Source organism: Populus trichocarpa, chromosome 4, assembly GCF_000002775.5.
Source record: "Populus trichocarpa isolate Nisqually-1 chromosome 4, P.trichocarpa_v4.1, whole genome shotgun sequence".
NCBI classification, from domain to species: domain Eukaryota; kingdom Viridiplantae; phylum Streptophyta; class Magnoliopsida; order Malpighiales; family Salicaceae; genus Populus; species Populus trichocarpa.
Window position 1 is genome coordinate 193,577 of NC_037288.2, and position 20,630 is coordinate 214,206.

The 20,630-nt window shown below is 37.0% G+C and overlaps 3 protein-coding genes across 3 annotated transcripts; 2 read left to right on the top strand and 1 right to left on the bottom strand.

Moving 5' to 3' along the window:
• Nucleotides 1-3,301: 3,301 nt before the first annotated feature.
• LOC18097295 (uncharacterized) lies at nucleotides 3,302-4,858 on the bottom strand. The gene is made up of 2 exons (XM_024599225.2): nucleotides 4,411-4,858; nucleotides 3,302-4,260 (listed from the first exon to the last, which is right to left on the bottom strand). The coding sequence occupies exons 1-2, from the start codon at nucleotides 4,591-4,593 to the stop codon at nucleotides 3,574-3,576; spliced, it is 870 nt and encodes a 289-aa protein (XP_024454993.1). The 5' UTR covers nucleotides 4,594-4,858; the 3' UTR covers nucleotides 3,302-3,573.
• A 1,615-nt stretch (nucleotides 4,859-6,473) lies between these two features.
• LOC18097296 (plastid-lipid-associated protein, chloroplastic) lies at nucleotides 6,474-14,316 on the top strand. Its single transcript, XM_006383781.3, has 3 exons — nucleotides 6,474-7,192; nucleotides 13,255-13,450; nucleotides 13,813-14,316. The coding sequence occupies exons 1-3, from the start codon at nucleotides 6,714-6,716 to the stop codon at nucleotides 14,125-14,127; spliced, it is 990 nt and encodes a 329-aa protein (XP_006383843.2). The 5' UTR covers nucleotides 6,474-6,713; the 3' UTR covers nucleotides 14,128-14,316.
• Nucleotides 14,317-16,755: 2,439 nt separating this feature from the next.
• LOC18097299 (uncharacterized) lies at nucleotides 16,756-20,125 on the top strand. Its single transcript, XM_006383784.3, has 6 exons — nucleotides 16,756-17,493; nucleotides 17,620-17,769; nucleotides 17,852-18,028; nucleotides 18,316-18,360; nucleotides 18,485-19,029; nucleotides 19,370-20,125. Exons 1-6 carry the CDS (start codon nucleotides 16,965-16,967, stop codon nucleotides 19,988-19,990), a joined length of 2,067 nt encoding a protein of 688 aa, XP_006383846.3. The 5' UTR covers nucleotides 16,756-16,964; the 3' UTR covers nucleotides 19,991-20,125.
• Nucleotides 20,126-20,630: the final 505 nt, after the last annotated feature.

Genomic DNA, 20,630 nt, shown 5'->3' on the forward strand with positions numbered 1-20,630 from the left:
AAGTCTAAAAGGCTTCCATTTATAAATCATAATATAATTTGGCATAATTAAGACGATGGCTGCATGATCAGTAAATTATTGTTCTGTAAGCGTTTATGCATAGAGTAGGGATTATATTAATTTCCAGTCAAGTTCTACTTAATTTTGGGTAGAATATTCAAATAAAAATTAATATATGCTCCATTTGATAATATGTTCGAGCTTTGTTTGAAAGTATTATTTACCAAGCGCTTGCTAGCTACAATTATCATTAAAAAATATTTTTCTTTTAAATCCCATTAATTGGTATCCATTTTCCAATGATCGATATTACCAAAATTAATATATAAGTGGATACCAAGTCAAGTTGCACAATCTAGCTCCTACATGGGACATGGATTTTATTGATCACATCATCATTATCATCAAAATGCCATACAAGTTGTGACCGAACCGCAATTCCTTGCTAAAAAGGGAAAAAAACATCAAGAATTGAATGACTTGTGTTTGTGTCTCTTTGCCTGGTCAAGATCAATTCAATATGATGATGATGATGATGATCTAGTTAGGTTAGGCATGATTGATGAAGCGGCCCGCAATTACCGAAGTAGAAGAAAGGGGTCCATTGCGCGATCGATAATTAATGGTCTAAAATTAGAATATAGGTCACACATGATCAAATCATGGAACCATTTGATTTTGTAGATCTTTTGATGTAAAATGATACGAAAATGGGACCCTTTCCCAATATAATTCACCAAAACACATCGTTTCTCATTCAACATGTGATTTTTCTTTTATATAATAATTGAGTATGTTAATTACAAGATAATCATTTAAAAATTGATTTTTGAAAAGTTAAATGATTGTTTATAGAAAAATAAAATATCTATGATGTATTTGTTTGCAAGTGATATAAGAAGAAACATAATAAAATAAAATAATTGAATAAGTGATGTATTTATTTCCATTCGAATATCATATGCACTATAAATAAAGTTGTTACTTGTGTAGCTAAACTTTGATTTACTACACTTTAATCAAATAAATAGTTCATGCAAGATCAAAAAGAAACTGAAATCTCAATCCGGCTACACCGTGTTAAAAACTAGATCATTTTTTATTTTTTATGAGTCAAATACTTCATATTATGCCAAAGTAAAGGAAATTACTTTAACTAAAGAAAACCACTAATAAATCAAGAGTATGAGAGATGGATTGCCGAGTACTGAAATAATGGAATAACAAATTATTTGAAGTCTCCCACTCTACGACATAAAAATGAACATTTGGATTGCTTTATTGGTAATAATCAACCTCAGAGAATAAAATCACCTGTAGAAAATTGATTTTAGATCGCCAACCACATATATAAATGTATTTTAGGTTGAGCCATTTTAAATCATAAATTAGATTTGGAATGGCTAGACCCTAAAAAAAATCCTTTCAATGAGAATTGCATTATTTGACCAAGTAGTTGGCATCCTTGTCTAAGCTACAAATATTTCAATCCTATTTATTATGTGAAAGGTTCCCTCCTTCTATAATAAACAAATCATTTGTATGCATGCCCATGGGTCCTTAAGTAATCCGAGATTAGAACTTAATTAATCGGAGTTTCTAGTTGGTTAATTGCAAATTGAATAAGGTACAAGCTCATGTGACCACAGTATAATTAAGAAGCAAGCCCACCACTCATTACTTGGGACCATTCTTTAGTGGAACATGAGATGGGTTTTTTGAGGAGTACCAATTGTTGTTAAAGATAGTACCGTATATATTATGAATTTGAATATTAATATGGCTATAAGAAGAGTATATGAAAATTACTATAATCTAACTTTGATTTGGGACCATATAATTTCATTCAATTTGTCAAGAATCGAAAAGTCTAAATCAAGAGAGAACTAACTCTAATCCAAAGCTATAATCTGATACAATATATATGTTGTTGTTATAATTGCGCATATTTCATTCTAAAAATAATAATAAACCATGTATATATATACACATGTGCCCTTCATTAACCCTATTAATTACCGCACGGTGCACCGGGTCCTTGGAATAACTACATGTTGTTTAGATGTGTATTGGAAAGAGAAGGGTTTCGATATGGGTTCGAATCAAGCATCCATACATGTTCAAGGTTTTCGGAAAGGTTGGAAAATGACAAGAAAATAGCAAGCACTATTTAATTGTTCTTTATGCGAAAAGCATAAACATCCAAGCAGATGTATAGCTCATGACAACACAAACTCGGATAGATTTGCATTTGCGTGTATCTATCCATATAGAGTCCAATACAGTGAATGTCCGAATTAGCATTCGAGGGAGACCTCATGACTACTCAAGTAAAATTCGAGATGTTTTTGCCGTCTTTTTGCCCCGTCCCTTTACTTGTTCAACACTTTGTTCTTGTTCCTTTACTTGAAAAAGATATATAAGAGAGAGATGGCTATTAAAAACCATATATATATATATATATATATATGCCCCGTCCCTTTCCTTGTTGTTCAACACTTTGTTCTTCGTGTTTTTGCCGTCTTTTTGCTTGAGATCACAAGTACCTCCCCATGGCTAATTAATTAATGCTTATCCACTATATGGCGCGCTAGCTCTTGAGAACGTACGTGTGTGATATGTCGTCCATGCTTTTAATCTGACCATCAAATGTCAGTTTATCGAGATGTTTGAGAGCTTGTACGATCATATCTCAAATTAGTTCTTCGATATCTCTCCATGGAAAAGGATAAACTTTCGGATGATATATATATTTGATAGCCAATAAGCTCTCAATATATCCCTTTCGTGGCCTTTCCACCTTGGTGCCATTTCAGCTAAGCCCATACTTAGGGTTGCTGTAAGCAAAGCCCATTGAAAATGGATGGTGTTGCGGTCCAATGTCACTGAAGGTGCTCTGCTCGCCAAGATCATTGCCTTCGATTGGGTAAAAATATATAAATCCTTGAAAACCGTATTATTTTATTCTTTGACAGATCGATGAACTTTGACTGCGTTCCATTTCCTATCTTGAGATGGTTTGCGTAAGCTAAGGCAGATTCAACTCTCTCTTAGAATAATAGTCAACTTGTCTTTTAGCCCGGACTAGGTGTCTAATTGACGTGGTTGACCCGGCAAATCAACCCACGATACAATTAATATGCTAGTTTTCACAATAGATAAATGCTAAACAGAGAGAGTGTAAGAGCATTTGTGATTAATGGGTAAGAAAAGATTTATTTATTTATTCATTACTACTCTCTGTGACAGTTTCTGATTTGCGAAATAGTAGGGCCACACATGAACCGATCAACAAAATTCATAGAGAAATAATTTAATGTAATCACGGTATATTATATTAATTTATACCACCACTTATAATCCACACATTGCAATTACAACTAACAAATTGTATGTTGATTTCCCCCCTGTTATCAAAATGATCAATATATCATGAATCTCGAGGAAGCATCACACACTTTATCAGCAACATGATCATGATGATGATGGACAAAATGGCAGTGATCATCATCAATTTCTTTTTCTTTTTCTTTTTCTTTTTTGGGTAGAAAGATCATATCATCAAATTAAACATTAGAAAATGTCGAGGATTTCAAGAATTGACCGGTTGCAAAGGGGACAACTACCTCGATTCAACCAAAGCTCCCTCGAACACACCCTGCAAAACGTGTGCCCACATGGGATAAATGCTGCTCCTTTTTTCCTCCCCATGCACACGCAACACACTGTATCATTCCCCACCGTCGTCTCCGTAATTACTCCTTCTCCTCCTCCACCACCTTCCGTGCTCTCCTCTAACAGCCTCATCAACGACACCCTTAACGGCGTCCCCGTCAAACCAACATTTGCGGTTCCCACATCAGTGACACTGGTGGGCTCCATGATGTTACTTCCTGCCTCCCTGAATTGTCTTTCTGCGGCCAAAGCAGCAGCTAAGTTCATACCCGAAGAGTGCTGTTGGTTCGGACTCGGGTTCGGATCCAAACAGCCCGGATCAGAAACTCTCTCCTCCTCCTCCTCCTCTTCCTGGCCCGTGTTTACCACAGCCTCTATCTCTTCCCGTTCTTCATCAATATCGAGATCATCATTGGTGACGATGGTGGTGGGACTGAAACCCCAAGTGGCCCCACAACAACCCAAACCTCTTAGTCCTAGCCGTTCCTTAAGACTCATTCTTCTTGATCTTCTCCTTGAAGAATCTACGCCGTCCATATGGTCACCCAGCAATGCAAGAATTGTTATTGCTTCTCTTTCTGGTTCCTGCAGTAACACACGGAGTTGACTCATTTTTCAACAAGTTAATTAACAAGAACCCAACACAAAAAACGAAAGCAACAGTGCTACTATGTGTTATAGATAGAGAGAGAGGGGGGGGGGGGGGATAAGCTTGAATAGTGTTTGAATACATACAGGTGAAGAGGGGTTAATTATAATCGTGCATGGGAGTCTCGTGAAGAGTTTATTGTAGAGTGAAGAGAAATTTAATGGACACCGCCTGGTTCTTGTCGTTGAAGATGATGTTGCTGTACGTGTAGGAGTAGTCAGTTGTTGATAATGGAAGTGAAAGTGACAGAAAAGAAAGGTAAATTCCATTGTAGGATTTGGGAGCTGATCATCACCATCATTAGCTTGATATTGGAAGATAAAGATGATGGGATTTATGATTTGCGTGTAGATATTAATTATTGAAGAATAGAGAGAAGGATGAAAGGACAAGATAGGAGGAAGACAAGGAGGTGTAGAGAAGAGGAAAGATGAGTTCTTTCCACTTCATTACAAAGGGCCGGATCAGTTGCTAGAAACTTTGGATTTGCAGAAGTAACGAAAGCAATACTTCGTTGTAATTAAATACCAATCCTGCTCGTTAATTGGTGGAGTACTATCTTTATTTTTCTAGTTAATAATGTTATAATAAAAGAGGAATGATTATTAATCATAGCCGTCCCATTAATCTTATTATATATAAAATTAATTATTACTTTTTTACATGACATATAAATAAATTCATTTTTATATGTGAATTCGTGATTTTCTCATAATTATTGGATTGTCTTATAGAATCTTCGGCTACAGGCCTGATCAGCCGTGAATAAATTGGTTCAACTCCTCCGGAATAATATCATTACACTGGTTTCTTTTTTAAATGGAACTACTTTATTTTATTTATAAAAACTAAAATGATGTTGTTCGGATAAGAATATATATATATATATATATATATATATATATATGTTTTTGGGTAGCCGGCCACGATAAAGTCAAAGGCGATAGGGGTTGGCGCAAGAATCGAGGGTCAAGGAAGGTAATTGGCAGTTCTCATTGGGTATTTTATGGATCGGAATCTATCTTTCGTCCGGAATACCTAATCTCGTCGTCTCCATATTTAACTATATATGCTTTCTGCTTAATTGTTTAATTCATCCCCACCATTGATTAATCTTTCTTACACGTCATCACTACACACACGTAAATTAATGGCTTATTTGCTAGAAATCAAATGTTATCGAATGCAACGTTGAGAAAAATTAAATGAATGCTACTGTCTTAATTTTTATAGACTATAGTTTTTTTATTTTAAAACTTATTATTATCATAATATAGAGTCAAATATCCATAAGGAAGATTTTTGGGTCAATGATTGTTCCATTATTTTCAACCAACTATGAGGCCTTATGTGGACTCCACGTGTATAGTACTGGGCATCCCTCTTCAGGCATTTCCTTGTTGTTGCACCATGGGGCCGTTACGTACGAGAAATGAGGGGCTTTTCACAATGGATGGTGTTTTGGAGAGGCTCCAATCGTTTGATATCCCATCCATGTTTGCTTCGAAGGCCTGGCCCGACAAAGCAAGGCCTGGCCCAACAAAACGAGGCCTTGTAGAGATGGAGACGTGAAGTGAAGTGTGTGGGTTCTTTGGGGGAAGGCTAAAACCTCATGATTCAAAATAAACCAGACATGTCAAAAATGTGATCTTCCCGATTCCCAGGAGGATGCCAACTCCAACACGACTACATTTAGTGCTGGAAAATAATACCATTTTTTTATTAAAAAAAAAACATTTTAAGATATTTTTGACACCAATAATTGACAAGCAAGAGAGGATTCTAGAGTTTTCGTCAACTCCATAAAACACCAAGATTTTCTCCGCCTCACAGCACCTTGCTTGGTCTCCCTCTCCTTCCTTTCTCCACGTGTCTATACCTGTAGACACTACCGAGTACCGACTGACTTGGCATTGCTACAATTTCAATATCTATAACAACATGCTTTGAACATTATGGATTAATTTTTATTTAGAGATTTTAATAAAAGTTTATATATACAACTATTTTAAATATTAAGAATTGAATTTCAAATAAAATTTAATCTTTAAAAATAATTCAAACGTTAACCTCTCTAATATATTACAATAAAATAAAAAAAGTAATGCTCTCTTGTAATAATACTCTTATATCTATCTCGTTCTTTAAGAAACATTTAAAGGGACAGGACGAAGCTAACGGAGATAATATACAAAATAAAATAAAATAAAATAAAATGGTAATTCCGAAAACGGGTGCAAGCTATTTTTATAACTGTCCGTATCTTTACAAGTGTAGGACAACGGGTGGGTGACAACATCATAGTTTAGTTGCCTGTCTTCGATACTCTGTTTCATAGAGAACAACCCACCTCTCTTCCTCTCTGTCTTGGAAACCAAAATTCAAAGAAATGGCAGCCATCTCTCAATTAAATCAATTTCCATGCAAGACTCTCTCTTCAAAAACACCTCTATTCTCCCACTTTACTTCTTCAAGACCCTCGATTATCCCTCTAAACTCGATCAAGAACAACCCAACAACCAACAATTCGATCTTGAAACCAAGAATTCTAGTAACCAGAGAACAACCCACCAAGAAAAGGAATCTTTTCTTGGTTAAGGCTGTGGATGAGGACGAGGGGAGTCCAGAAAATGAAGGCCCTCCGGTTGCTTTGGCTGAGAAGGGGGAGGAGGAGCTGAAAGAGCTGGCAGAGGTTGATCGCTTGAAGGGACAGCTGGTGGATACTTTTTATGGGACTGATCGTGGACTGAATGCTACCAGTGAGACTAGAGCTGAGGTTGTGGAGCTTATTACTCAGCTTGAAGCCAGAAACCCCAATCCTGCTCCCACTGAGGCCTTGACTCTGCTCAATGGCAAATGGATTCTTGCGTAAGCTTTTCTTTTTCTTTATATATATAAAACTAGGATCTGTTGTGTGTGTATTACTGAACATATCCAATGACATCTTGCTATGTAGTATTCTGGTTTGGGCGCAGCTGCCTACACCAAGATTTAATCATCTAATTATGATACAAAAGCTTATTGAATCCATACAAGTTTCAACCATAGGTTTAGTTTTGAGGCCCACCATAATGGTTTTCCAGGTTTCTACTTTCACTTTTCTTGCTCGTTCTGTATTTCATGCTTGTTGCAGTCCCGAGCTATGCTCGCTGCAGTGCCGACTGTATTGTTTCTCTCTCATTAATCATAATCTTCCTTGAACTAGTTCTTGATGTTCCCTCACGAACTAGTCTTCCTTACCTCCTTATGAAGCACGCATTTAAAGCTACTGGTGTATGGGGGAACAAATGTTAATTTGAGTAGGGTTTTTCTGCAGAATTCAATTGTGTATTCTTATTGCAGAAACAGGGGATTTATACATCACAATGTACAGCCTTCCTAGTTGTATTTGGAAAGGAAACAATTACGATCCCATGACAATCGGGATTTACATAAATAGAAGATAAACGTGACTATTACAGCTATAATTTCCTATTGTCTCTCGGTTTGTACAGCTCATGCCAACACTCCTCCTCAAGTTGGTGTAGAAATGTCTTTGATACCCAGCTTGTCAAGTGAGCTGTGAAAGTTTTTGTTTGAAACGGCTTTTGTAAGCATGTCCGCAAGTTGGTCCTCTGATCTGACGAACGGAAAGCGAATTACCTTTTCTTCAAGATTCTGTTTAATAAAATGCCGGTCTATCTCAATATGCTTTGTTCTGTCATGTTGGATTGGGTTCTGAGATATTTCTATCGCGGCTTTATTATCACAATATAAATTCATTTCTGAATTGGGTGCAAATCCAATTTCTGAGAGTAGGCGTCTGAGCCACAAAAGCTCGCAAAGCCCCTTTGCCATACCTCTAAACTCGGCTTCTGCACTTGATAGAGCTACCACCTTTTGTTTCTTACTCCTCCACGTAACCAAGTTGCCTCCGACGAATGTGAAGTATCCTGATGTGGATTTTCTGTCGGCCAAGTTTCCTGCCCAGTCTGCATCTGTATAGCCTTCAACATCTAAGTGATCATTCTTAGAGAACATAATCCCCTTTCCCGGAGCTGATTTCAAGTATCAAAGAATTCGAACAACCGCATCCATGTGATCTTTACTAGGGCAATGCATAAATTGACTGACCACGCTCACCGCGTATGAAATATCTGGACGAGTATGAGATAAATAAATTAGCTTACCCACCAGTCGTTGATACCTCTCTTTGTCAGTTGGGGTTTGATCAGGATACTCCCCAAGTTTCTGATTCTGAATTGTTGGAGTATTCGCCGGCTTGCAGTCGAGCATTCCAACTTCGGCTAGTAGATCAAGTACATACTTTCGTTGTGATAGAAAGATGCCTTGTTTTGATCTAGCCACTTCTATTCCAAGAAAATATTTGAGTCCACCCAAGTTCTTCATTTCAAATTCCATGGCCAAATGTTTCTCCAGTCTATAGATTTCTTCTGAATCATCTCCTGTGATTATCATGTCATCGACATAGATTATCAAGGCAGTTATTTTCCCTTGTCGTCGTTTTAGGAAGAGAGTATGATCTGAGTTGCTTTGTTGAAAACCATACTTTCTCATAGCCATGCTAAAGCGACCAAACCATGCACGCGGTGATTGTTTCAGTCCATACAATGCCTTTTGTAACCTGCAGACAATTCCTGTGGAGGATGACATATAGCCTGGTGGGATATCCATGTATACTTCTTCCTTAAGATCTCCGTGAAGAAAGGCGTTCTTCACGTCAAATTGGTGTAGGGGCCAATCTAGATTTGCAGCCACAGATAACAGCACCCTCACGGTGTTTAGCTTCGCTACAGGGGAAAATGTCTCCTGATAGTCTATGCCGTATGTCTGAGTATATCCCTTAGCCACTAACCTCGCCTTGTATCGTTCAATGGATCCATCTGCTTTGTGTTTAATTGAGAATACCCACTTACACCCCACTGTTTTTTTTCCAGCCGGCAGTGGGACAAGATCCCAAGTTCTATTCCGATTCAAAGCTTCCATTTCCTCTTGTATTGCTACTGACCATTTGTGATCTGCTAAGGCTTCATGGACTCCGCAAGGAATGTGATCTGAAGACAGCTTTTGTGCAAATTTTATAAGAGGATCAGACCAGCCTTTTGTTGTCATATGATTAGAAATTGGGTACTTGGATTTCTTCCCTGCTTCTCCAGGAGAGTAGCGAGCTGGAGCTTTGCCACGGTTACTCCTGAAAGGTAAGTGATAACCAGTTGCAATATCCAAAACATTGCTGGAAGGTGATGCAGAAGGTCTTACCTCAGGAATATTCTCAGGAGAAGGATTGTCACTGTCGGGTACTTCCAAAAGAGGGGTTCTTCTACTAGGAGATTCATCGTCAGAGTCAATAACCATGATGTCTTCATACAGGCCATTATCTGCAACTGGTGATGGTGTTCCTGTTGGTGTTCCCGTTACTGCTTCTTCCTCTATATGTATAGCAGCATCCGCTGTCACCATATTTTCATCCATTTGTGTAACAGCTGCTTCTGTCTCCTCCTGTGATGGCGCCACTGTCACCACGGTAGGGGCTGCTGTCACCATGGTTTCCTCCTCCTGTGATGGAGGAGCTGCTGTCACCACTGTTTCTTCAATTTGTCCCGGGGCTGCTGTCACCATGGTTTCCTCCTCCTGTGATGGAGGAGCTGCTGTCACCACTGTTTCTTCAATTTGTCCCGTCCACCACTTCTGCTCTTCATCCCAAGTCTCCCTCTGAAGAGAAGAAGCTGATACATGTGATGAATAAAACTTGTCCGATTCTACAAATGTGACATCCATTGTTATATATACCCGATTTTTATTCGGGTCATAGCAGCGATACCCTTTCTTGTTGGTACCATACCCCAAAAATATGCACCGAACAGCACACGGTTCCAGCTTGGTCCTTTGATTTTTATGCAAATGAACAAAGGCAACACATCCAAATATACGTGGCTTAATGAGTAGTAAAGATGGTAGAGTGACATGTTTTGACAAAACCTGTAATGGGGTGTTGAAATCCAAAACCTTAGAGGGCATACGGTTCATTAGATACACAGCCGAAGCAACAGCGTCATCCCAATGACGGCCGGGTGTATTTGATCCAATCAACACGGCTCGTGCAGTTTCTAAGATGTGTCGATTCTTCCTTTCGGCTACTCCATTTTGTTGTGGCGTCTGACTACACGATGACTCATGGAAGAGACCAGTTCTTTGGAAATATTCATGAAAATTGCGATTCATATACTCTCCCCCATTGTCCGTCCGAAGAATACGGACCTTTGCTGAATATTGGTTCTGAATCATAGCATGAAATGCTCGAAATACACCAAATACTTCATCCTTGCGTTTCAACAAGTATAGCCACGTCATCCGCGTACAATCATCTACAAAAGTCACAAACCATCGTATACCCGAGATAGTTGTAATAGGGGAAGGTCCCCAAACATCAGAGTGAATTAGAGTAAATGGAATATCACTTTTATTCATGCTAGTTGGAAAAGGTACACGGTGACTCTTGGCCAATATGCATGTTTCACATCTGAAATTTGAGTAACTCAAAGTTGAAAATAACTGCGGAAATAAATGCTTCATATAGCTAAATGAAGGGTGCCCCAACCGAGAGTGCCATAACCAAATCTGTTCTTCGCGTGCGCTAGATGTGCGACTCATGGTATTGACTTTGCCGAAACTGAAGTCGTCCATGTAGTATAACCCCTCTCTTTTAGTACCACGCCCAATGATCTCCTTCGTGAGAATATCCTGAAAAAGACAAAATGTTGGATACATTAGCACTAAGCAATTGAGTTCTTCGGTGACTTGTCCCACTGATAATAATTTACTGGAAAGAGAGGGTACTAAAAGAGTGTTAGCCAATGAGATTGAAGATGATATATCTACGGTTCCAGCTCCTGTAACCGGATACTTAACCCCATTGGCATTGAATATATTATTTCGCCTTGGCTCTGTAATTTCCACGAAATCATCTTGACAAAACGTCATATGATCAGTAGCTCCTGAATCCACTATCCAGTCTTCATTCTTGCCTGCGTTAGACACAAGTAAGGCACTGCTGTCATTACTGGAATTGTTACCTGGATTACCGAGAGAGGCTGCCTTGTCCTCCTTTGATTCAACAAGTGGGACGAGTGAAAGGGTGGCTTCTGGATTTATAGGGGCTGAATTAACCATGGCTGCTCTTCCAGTTCCACCAGCAGCTTCTTTTTGTTTTCGTGCCTTGAGTTCTGTCCACCATTCGGGGTAGCCATGTATTTTAAAACATGTCTCACGGGTGTGTTTCAAGTTCCCACAGTGAGAGCATCCATCGTTTCCTCCTTCTACATGGCCCTTAGTTTTTGCAGGATTAAATTTCCCCCCATGTGAAGAGGAGTTTCCAGTCTTGGCTACCTGCAATGTAAATTTGTTTTGTGAACCAGTTCTCATACCTCTAGAGATCATTGCAGCAGCATCTGGAATATTTCCTCTGTTGGACAGCATCACGGCCTGCCTTATGTCTTCCCTCCGGACATGGGCATACGCCTGTTCTACAGTTGGAAATGGTTTCAGTTGCAACACATCACTCCTGATTTTATCAAGCCTGTCATCTAATCCATCAAGAAAGGTGTACACCCGATCCTCTTGCAAGAGAGTGTTGTATTTTTGTATATCATGAACACAATTCATCGGGTTTGGACGACGAAAGTCAATCTCCCTCCATAAGCCTTGGAGATCATTGTAGTATTTTTCAATTGGTTCTCCCGATTGTTTCATCTTATTTACTCGCCTCTTTAGATCATACACCTGAGATGTATCAGTCCCATCAAAGTAAGTTACAGCAATTGAATCCCATACCTGTTTAGCTGTAGGGAATCGAATAAAGTTGCTGACCAAGGATGGGTTCATTGAGCCAATTAACCATCCTTTTACCACTGAGTTTTCTGTCCTCCACCTCCTAAACGAAGGGTCATTCGGTTCTGGTTGTGGAAGATCACCATTTATATATCCCAATTTGTCTTTTCCTGAGATGAACATCTCAACAATTTGGGACCATAAAGCATAATTGGTACCATCGAGTTTGATACCAATCTGTGTTGCAGTAATATCATGCATTACTGTTGGAGTCTGTGTTTGATTCTGGTTTATGGCTTGAGTCATTCTTGCCATAAGGTCTTCAAGATTTGCAGCCATATTTGGTTGCTCTAGTTCTGCTGGTGCTCCTTCCATTCCTTCTATTCCCTCCATTATCGTATGCTGCTATTGGTTCCAGCAACTTTCGTTGTAGCAATAGATCAATTTAAGGATCTATGCTCTGATACCATGTTAATTTGAGTAGGGTTTTTCTGCAGAATTCAATTGTGTATTCTTATTGCAGAAACAGGGGATTTATACATCACAATGTACAGCCTTCCTAGTTGTATTTGGAAAGGAAACAATTACGATCCCATGACAATCGGGATTTACATAAATAGAAGATAAACGTGACTATTACAGCTATAATTTCCTATTGTCTCTCGGTTTGTACAGCTCATGCCAACAACAAATTGAAGAGAAAAATAATGACGAAGAAGCCATTCTTTTTTAAACAATGTAAAATATATTTCTTGATATACTTCAATTCAGGAAGCCCATAATCGATTCTTCATTCTGCTTTAGTTACCGTGGCAAAAAAAAGCCAGTACCTGTTAATAGCCCTACAGAAGCGTGGACTATTATATATTTTGCCAAGCAATGACCCCTAAAAAGCGAGTAAAGATGATCAAAATAATTAATGGATTTTGTTGTTGATGGTTATTATAGAGTTCGATTCAGCATGAACTGTGATTGATGCCATCTCGTACTTAGTCTTCTTGAACGAAACTAGATCTGAATCACAAAACACCACTAGCTTTAGTCTCTCTTTGGATTTCGATTTGGTGACTGTTCATGTACTTAGAGATCTTGTGCTACTGCAGATACACATCTTTTGCGGGCTTGTTCCCATTGCTGTCAAGGGGTACATTGCCATTGGTAAAGGTTGAGGAAATATCTCAGACGATCGACTCGGAGAACTTAACTGTCCAGAATTCTGTGCAATTCTCAGGGCCGCTGGCTACTACATCCATTAGTACCAATGCCAAATTTGAAGTCCGAAGCCCCAAGCGTGTGCAGGTTTGTTTTGTACTACATGTCTAACATCCCCTATCTCCATTTTAATGGTGCAAAAACTTTAGAAATACCAATCAATCAACATGAAATCATTTCTTGAGCTTTTCAATGTAGAATTTCACTCTCTTCTTTGTCTTCTAAATGTTTCAAGATTGTCTTTCTACATTTAGGCATTAGACTATACTGGAAGCAAGACTTTAACCAGTGAAAGAATTACCACTTACCACTTAATTAACACTTGAAACCAATTGATCTTTCTAATTTTCTATTCAAAATATTCAATCAGTTCTCTTTTTTATTGGACAATATTAGTTTTTGAAAATTGGCCTGACATTCGTTGTCAATTTATTCATCTATTGATTTAGATCAAGTTTGAAGAAGGCATTATTGGGACTCCCAAGCTGACAGACTCAATAGAGTTACCGGAAAATGTGGAATTTCTGGGACAAAAGATCGACCTCACACCCTTCAGAGGCATAATCTCCTCTGTGCAGGATACAGCCTCATCTGTTGCAAAGACCATTTCCAGCCAACCACCATTGAAGTTTTCTATCTCAAACAGGAATGCTGAATCATGGTTGCTAACCACATACCTTGACGATGACCTTCGGATTTCAAGAGGTGATGCTGGCAGTATATTTGTGCTCATTAAGGAAGGCAGTCCCCTCTTGACACCCTGAACAAACCAAAAAAAGAAGAAATCTCCCTATCATTTTTCTTTCTTTTCTTCCCCATGTTTTTCCACCTTTTCGTACAGTGCTGCTTTGCGAAGGAGATATTAAATTATGTATGTAATAATTTGTGTGAAACTAGAAAACTTGATGAAGATGGTTTTAATGGATATGACAAGACTCCTTTCCCCATTTCAACAGGGTTTATACATTTTTCATGTACTTTGCCCCAAAGTTTCTGTTCAAGTAAAACTGCCTCTACGCTTGAAGAACCATGATAGCTGATGGAGCTATATTTACTTTTGTATTGAATTCAAGGACTGATCGTTTCCTTCATTTCTATGAAAGTGAGAAAACAGAAAGAAGCTACTTATTTGTGAATGTTAGATAATGGAAAACAATTTACAATAGCCTCTGTTTGGAGATGTTAGAAATTCTTTTTGAATTTTTGTAGTTTAAAATTAATTTTTTTATATTTTAAAATTATTATTTTTAAAATATTATTTAAATATATTTTCAAGTAAAATATATTTTAAAAAATAACTGTACCAATTGAAATTCATCCCAGCTGTGTTTTAGTAAGTTGTCTAAAAAGATCATCATATGAATAATGTAATAGAAGACTATGTTGGCCATATAAAACTTTTTTCATTTAATAAAAAAAATAAGAATTATATAAACTAATAATTCATAATGCTAATTAAAAATTAAAACAGGAAGTTCAATAAATTCACATGAAAACATTTGATTTTATTATATGTGAATCTTTGATTTTTTATTTATTATATGGAAATAAAAATAGATTTTTATCAGAATTGTAAGAATTTAAATTCTATAGAAAAAATATAATTGGTAGTATAAATTCTCTTTTTGTTGTTAACATATTTTTTTAACCAAAAATATATTTGACTTAAACCATGTTGTTTTATTGCAAGCAATTAAATTCAATATCCAAAAAAATCTTAATGATTTGAAATAAGTATAAAAGGGTATATTTTTAATAAAGAAAACTCTTTCTCTGAACTTTTTTTTTTACATAACTTTTAATTTTTAAAACAAAAAATTATCATAATCTTAAAAACAAATTTTTAATAACAATAAAAAAAAATAATGGATTGATAATTGTTACATGAATGTATTAAAAAATATAACAATAATAAACTTAAGAAATATTATATAAAAAATTTACAATAAAATTTACAAATTTTTTTCATCTAAATTTAGAAAATTATGCAAATGTTATTTTAAAATATTTAATGCATTAGGGTATATAATTATTCAAAAAATAATTGTTATTATTACAATAAAAATACTAAAATTATTTGAAAATAATTGCATAATTATTTAAATAACATTTAAATGAATTTATTTAAAAAGAATCTCATTGTAAAAAGTAAATAGATAAAAAATTAAAGGGTCAGGCATGTATGAGTTGGACATGCATGCCTAGCCCACATGAAAACCCATGCCGATGCATCTAGTTTTTATTTTTTTTTTAATTTTTAGAGGACAAATGAGACTTTTCATCTTAAAAATATATATAAAAAACATCTCATGAATCTTTATAACTCTGTTTTTAATAACAAAACAAATTTTAATTGAACTAAGAACTCAAAATCAAACTAAATAAAAAAAATTATTGAGATTAATTTTTTTTTTGTAATATCAGTGTGATGTAGTCGAGTGAGTCGAAACTGAAAGTTTTGAGCAGTTAAATAGAGATATCTCACAACTAGATGCGGAGCTGTAATAAACAGATTATGTGGATAAGATAAAAAATATTTTTATAAGCTATTGAGATAAAGTTAGGTTAAAAAAAAAAAAATCTAGTCACATCGGATATGTATAATAGCTAAAAAGCTATAGTTTTCGGTCTAAACATTGGACAAGACTCAAAATTTTTGTAAGAGATTTTCAAGAGCCAGTACCATAGCGGACCAACTTTGCTTGTCCATTTGCTACACAAATTTCTTGAAATTAGGATTAGAAGATCTTGCGTGGGCCAATTTTCCTTGATTTCATGTTTCATGTCCTTTTCTTTTATGTTTTAGGATTATAATACTATTACCTAGTAGATGTCAATTTTTTATCATATTTAAAAGAATTGTAAATCTCTTTTAAGATGTAGACTTTATTTTTCAAGAAAAAATCTACACTTGCAATTCTTTTCGCTCATCAAATCCATCTTTTCTATCTTTTCTTAGTGTCCTTGTTCTTCCCGTCTACATCACATTGAAAGTGGAAACCATTTTTTTTTTTTTAATTTTGTTTTTTTTTTTTTACTAAAGATTCGCTCAGGTAAAATCGACATGTCATTCATTCTTGAAAACAATCCTCAACATACGAGGCACGCGATCATACACAATCCGGAGAGAAAGGGAAAATCAAGGACAGTAACAAAAGGACTATTGAGAAACAAATTGAAAGAAACTGAAGTTGGATGACTAAATCAAAGAAAAAATATTCGAGGGACTGAGGAAGGGAATCTGCACAGTGAACAATGCCATAAACAGTAATCTGGATGAACATGGATTACACAGTAAAACCCATATCCTCTTTCACTTTCTTTTTAATGTTAATGTCAATTGATTAATAATAATGTTAATAATTGTTAATGCTAATGCTAATAAAGCCAAGGGAAAAGAAGGAACACAGCATAAAACATTACCTGTAGGCATATCAGGATTCTAGGTGATAGCTGCAAGCAAAGTAGATGCTATTGATTCGGAATCAGGATGCACTTTACGTCTATAAAGCAAAGAACAGTCATCTTCTGAAGGTTATACATGCTGCTAAACTACTGAAGTCACTCCCTGTGAGTGTGCGTGCGAGGTTGCAATCAAGAGATGGGAAGTATTGCAACAATAACAAAGCCCTATCGCGCTGCCATGAAAAAAGATTGGGAAAGCTTGAAAAGGTACTACGAGAAAAATCCTGAAGCTGCAGGTCTTCCGTTGACTGTCACCAAGGACACTGTACTTCACATTGCAGTACACAGTAATGACAAGAAACTGCTCAAACATTTTCTGGATAACGCACCACCATTCAGTTACAAGGTAACTGATGTGTATGGAAATAATGCTGTTCACGAGGCAGCGGCCACAGGCAATGTGGAAATGGCCAAGATCCTGTTGAATTTTGATAGAGAGCTCTATTGCAGCACAACAAATGATGGACAGAAAAACGGGTATTGTTCTGACGAGCTACTCCAAATCATGAACAAGAGAGGAGAAACTGCACTCTTCAGGGCTGCTGCATTTGGCAGAACCAAAATGGTGAGGTTTTTGTGTTCTAAAATTAAGAACAGGGATGTTCATCGTAGGAGACACGATTCAACCTCCATTCTTCATATTGCGGTCCTTGGCAAATACTTTGGTATTTCTTTCACTTAACCTTGGAAATTTTGTTTTCATTATTTTGTGATGCTCTTCTCGAATTAACAGCTATATGTTTTTAGGGAAGGCATGTAGCTTTAAATTTCTGTTTTTTCAATTAATGCAGAAATAGCATCGCAATTGGCAGTATGGGATGCATACCTTCCGGGGGCGGTGGATGAGAATGGCATGTCATGTCTTCAACTGCTTGCTAGCATGCCATCTGCTTTCAAGAGTGGATATCCCATGGGAATGCTGCAGAAACTTCTTTATTTTTGTATGTTTTGCAGCTTTTGTTATGGTTTTCAATGGTATCTCTAAGCCCTAGGCAATTGTTATAACTTCATGATTCTCAATAGGCCTTCCAGATATTGGCGGCGATGATGATAAGGAGCTTGGTGATAGTGATGGTGACAAGGAGCTGGATGATAGTGACGACGTCAAGGAAAGTGGAAAGCTCCATTCGAGTCAGGGACAAGATTTGGAGAGTGGCCATGGCAGGATTCTCTCTCACCAATCCAACAATTCTGGTTCAGGTTTTTTCTGTCCCTTCAGATTGAAAGAAAATACTGGCATATGCGATAAATTTACTTGACTTCCTCAAGAATCTGTCTTATTTCCAGTGAATCTCTTACAAAATAGGCATTCTTCAAGTTGTAGTTTGTTTTTTGATTGTTCATTCTTGTCATGCAACCGAAAATAGATCTCCTTCAGGTCCTCTATCTGGTTTCATTCACTGATCATATAAAAAAGGTTCTTGTTCCATTTTTAACTTGTCATAGATCTTCTTCGACTAACCATGTAATTTGATGAAAAATTGCAGCAATTTCAAAGATGTACCATGGCGTATTGAGGTGCATGGCTAAGGGTATGCATTTTCTTTTCTACAAATGTTATATTTTCATCAATGATCTGCAAGTATAAATAATCTCGAGCGAATTTTGGATGCAACTCAACTTTGTTGCTCTTATATAGCATGGATATTTTGATAGGATTTCCAGCTATTAGAAAATTGTGGGGCATAAAAAAGAAGCAAAAAGGAGTGCTTGAACTTGTCCAAATATTAGCTGAAACAGACTTGACATGGTGGAATGTAAACCATGGGAGGTCTGGGCCGTCTGGCTATGAAATCCTCTCTCATGACAAGGTAGATGAAGCAGAAAGAGAAGAAGAGTATCAGTTCCCTTCGGATCTTCCTGAGCAAATTAAAACCACCTCTCCTAAGGAGACTCCTCTTATTGCAGCAGCAAGACATGGGATCGTGGAGATTATAGAAGCTATTCTTGATGTGTATCCGCAGGCTATAGAGCACATCAATGAGAAGGATGAAAGCATTTTTCATGCTGCAGCCAGATGCCGTAGGAAAGAAATTTTGGACCTTCTTCCATCTTCTTATGCTTTAATGCCGAGGCTTGGGAGGAGAATCACTTGTAATGGTGACAGTATTTTGCATCAAGCTGCATACCTAGGTGAGACTCATCATAGAGACAGACCAGGAGACGCCCTACGCATGCAGTCCGATATTCAGTGGTTTAAGGTGCCTTATTCTCTCACTTGTTGCTTCAAAATTTCCATGTAGACTGCCTATCATCGCTTTTTTCCCCTTCGGTGTGGCACGTTCTGCTTTGAAGTAGCTTTTCTTCCCATTTACATTGCCTTCTAGTTACCTAGACTGCAGTTTATATGGCCACATAGGGACGTACAAAACAAACAAGTAAATGCTGCAATAGAAACGCAATATCAATTAGAAGCAGACATGCTAAACAGTTGCAAACTTTTGCTGTTTGAAGGCAGAATAACAGATATGGCCTCAGATTTTATGACACCAGATTGCATAACAAACTAACTTCTAGTTTTCCTTTGTCCAATTTATTTAGAGGGTGAAGAAAATTGTGCCTGCATATTTCGTCAATCATCGGAACGAGAAAGGACAGACAGCCCAAGAATTGTTCACCACTGAACACGAAAGGTTGGTGAAAGACGGGAGTGAGTGGCTAATGCGAACAACACAGGCTTGTACTCTAGTTGCAGTTCTAATTGCCACAGTTGCTTTCACCTCTGCCTACACAGTTCCAGGAGGTTCCAACTCAAAGACAGGCCATCCTTTGCTTATCGACACGACTCCATTTCATGTCTTCACAATCTCAGACACAATATCATTGTGCTTTGCCCTCACTTCGGTGGTGGTGTTTCTGTCCATCATGACATCCAACATGAACGAACAAGATTTCAAGACGTCTCTTCCTTTGAAGCTTGTCCTGGGTTTAACTACTCTGTTTTTTGCTGTGACGGCAATGATGGTTGCTTTCGCAGCAACTCTTGTGCTTATGATCAGACAGAGGCTTCATTGGGCTGCAATTCCAATTTACACAGTTGCTTGCTGCCCAGTGACAATCTTCCTTGTGCTTCAGTTCCCTCTTTATCTCAATATTGCTTGGTTTACTGTGAGGGGTATGCTATGGAGTTTCATTGACTCTCTACCTCGTTCACATGTATGAAATATTGTTGCTGATGAGCTTCTGGCTACAAGGTAGCAAGTCCTGTGGAATTTGTTGTTTCTCCATTTGATGAATGTTTTCAGAAATATTGTATGGAAATATCATATTCCTCCCCATAATTCGGTCAAGATTTTACGTTCTTATTTGTGGAATTAGCTAGCCTGCTACTTCCTGAACTTCTATTTGCACTGCACTACAAGTACTCTTCATCAGCAAACTAACAAAAAGATTGATAAAACATATACAATCATGCCACGAATTTGTGAAGATATACAGAATTTTTAGATGATAATTTAAACGAAGTTTAAAAGCTATAGAAGTTTTCTGCTTTTACATGTGAAAAAAAAACGATAACCTGCCATGGGAAAAAAAGTTCCATTACTGTAAGTCCATAAAATATTTGATGCAGAGAGAAACAACACATAAAAGGCAACACAAAATCCTGCTAAATAGAATTATTATGCAAAAAATTTAATTAAAAATTTTATTTTTTAAATATTTTCTCCAAGTAGTCTACCTATAATTTAAAACTCCTTGAATAAACTTACAAAAGACCTAAATCAACTATGTAACTTGAGAATAATAAAAAATAATAAATATCCTAAACTAAACCAAACTGTAACTTCTAGACCTAATTTGG

Coding starts and splice junctions, on each gene's coding strand:
- LOC18097296 (XM_006383781.3), top strand. CDS start 6,714: ATGGCAGCCATCTCTCAATTAAATCAATTTCCATGCAAGACTCTCTCT. Junction 7,193..13,254: donor AATGGCAAATGGATTCTTGC/GTAAGCTTTTCT, acceptor GTGCTACTGCAG/ATACACATCTTTTGCGGGCT. Junction 13,451..13,812: donor GAAGCCCCAAGCGTGTGCAG/GTTTGTTTTGTA, acceptor CTATTGATTTAG/ATCAAGTTTGAAGAAGGCAT.
- LOC18097299 (XM_006383784.3), top strand. CDS start 16,965: ATGGGAAGTATTGCAACAATAACAAAGCCCTATCGCGCTGCCATGAAA. Junction 18,029..18,315: donor ATCCAACAATTCTGGTTCAG/GTTTTTTCTGTC, acceptor GAAAAATTGCAG/CAATTTCAAAGATGTACCAT. Junction 18,361..18,484: donor ATTGAGGTGCATGGCTAAGG/GTATGCATTTTC, acceptor ATATTTTGATAG/GATTTCCAGCTATTAGAAAA.
- LOC18097295 (XM_024599225.2), bottom strand. CDS start 4,593: ATGGAATTTACCTTTCTTTTCTGTCACTTTCACTTCCATTATCAACAA. Junction 4,261..4,410: donor TAATTAACCCCTCTTCACCT/GTATGTATTCAA, acceptor GTGTTACTGCAG/GAACCAGAAAGAGAAGCAAT.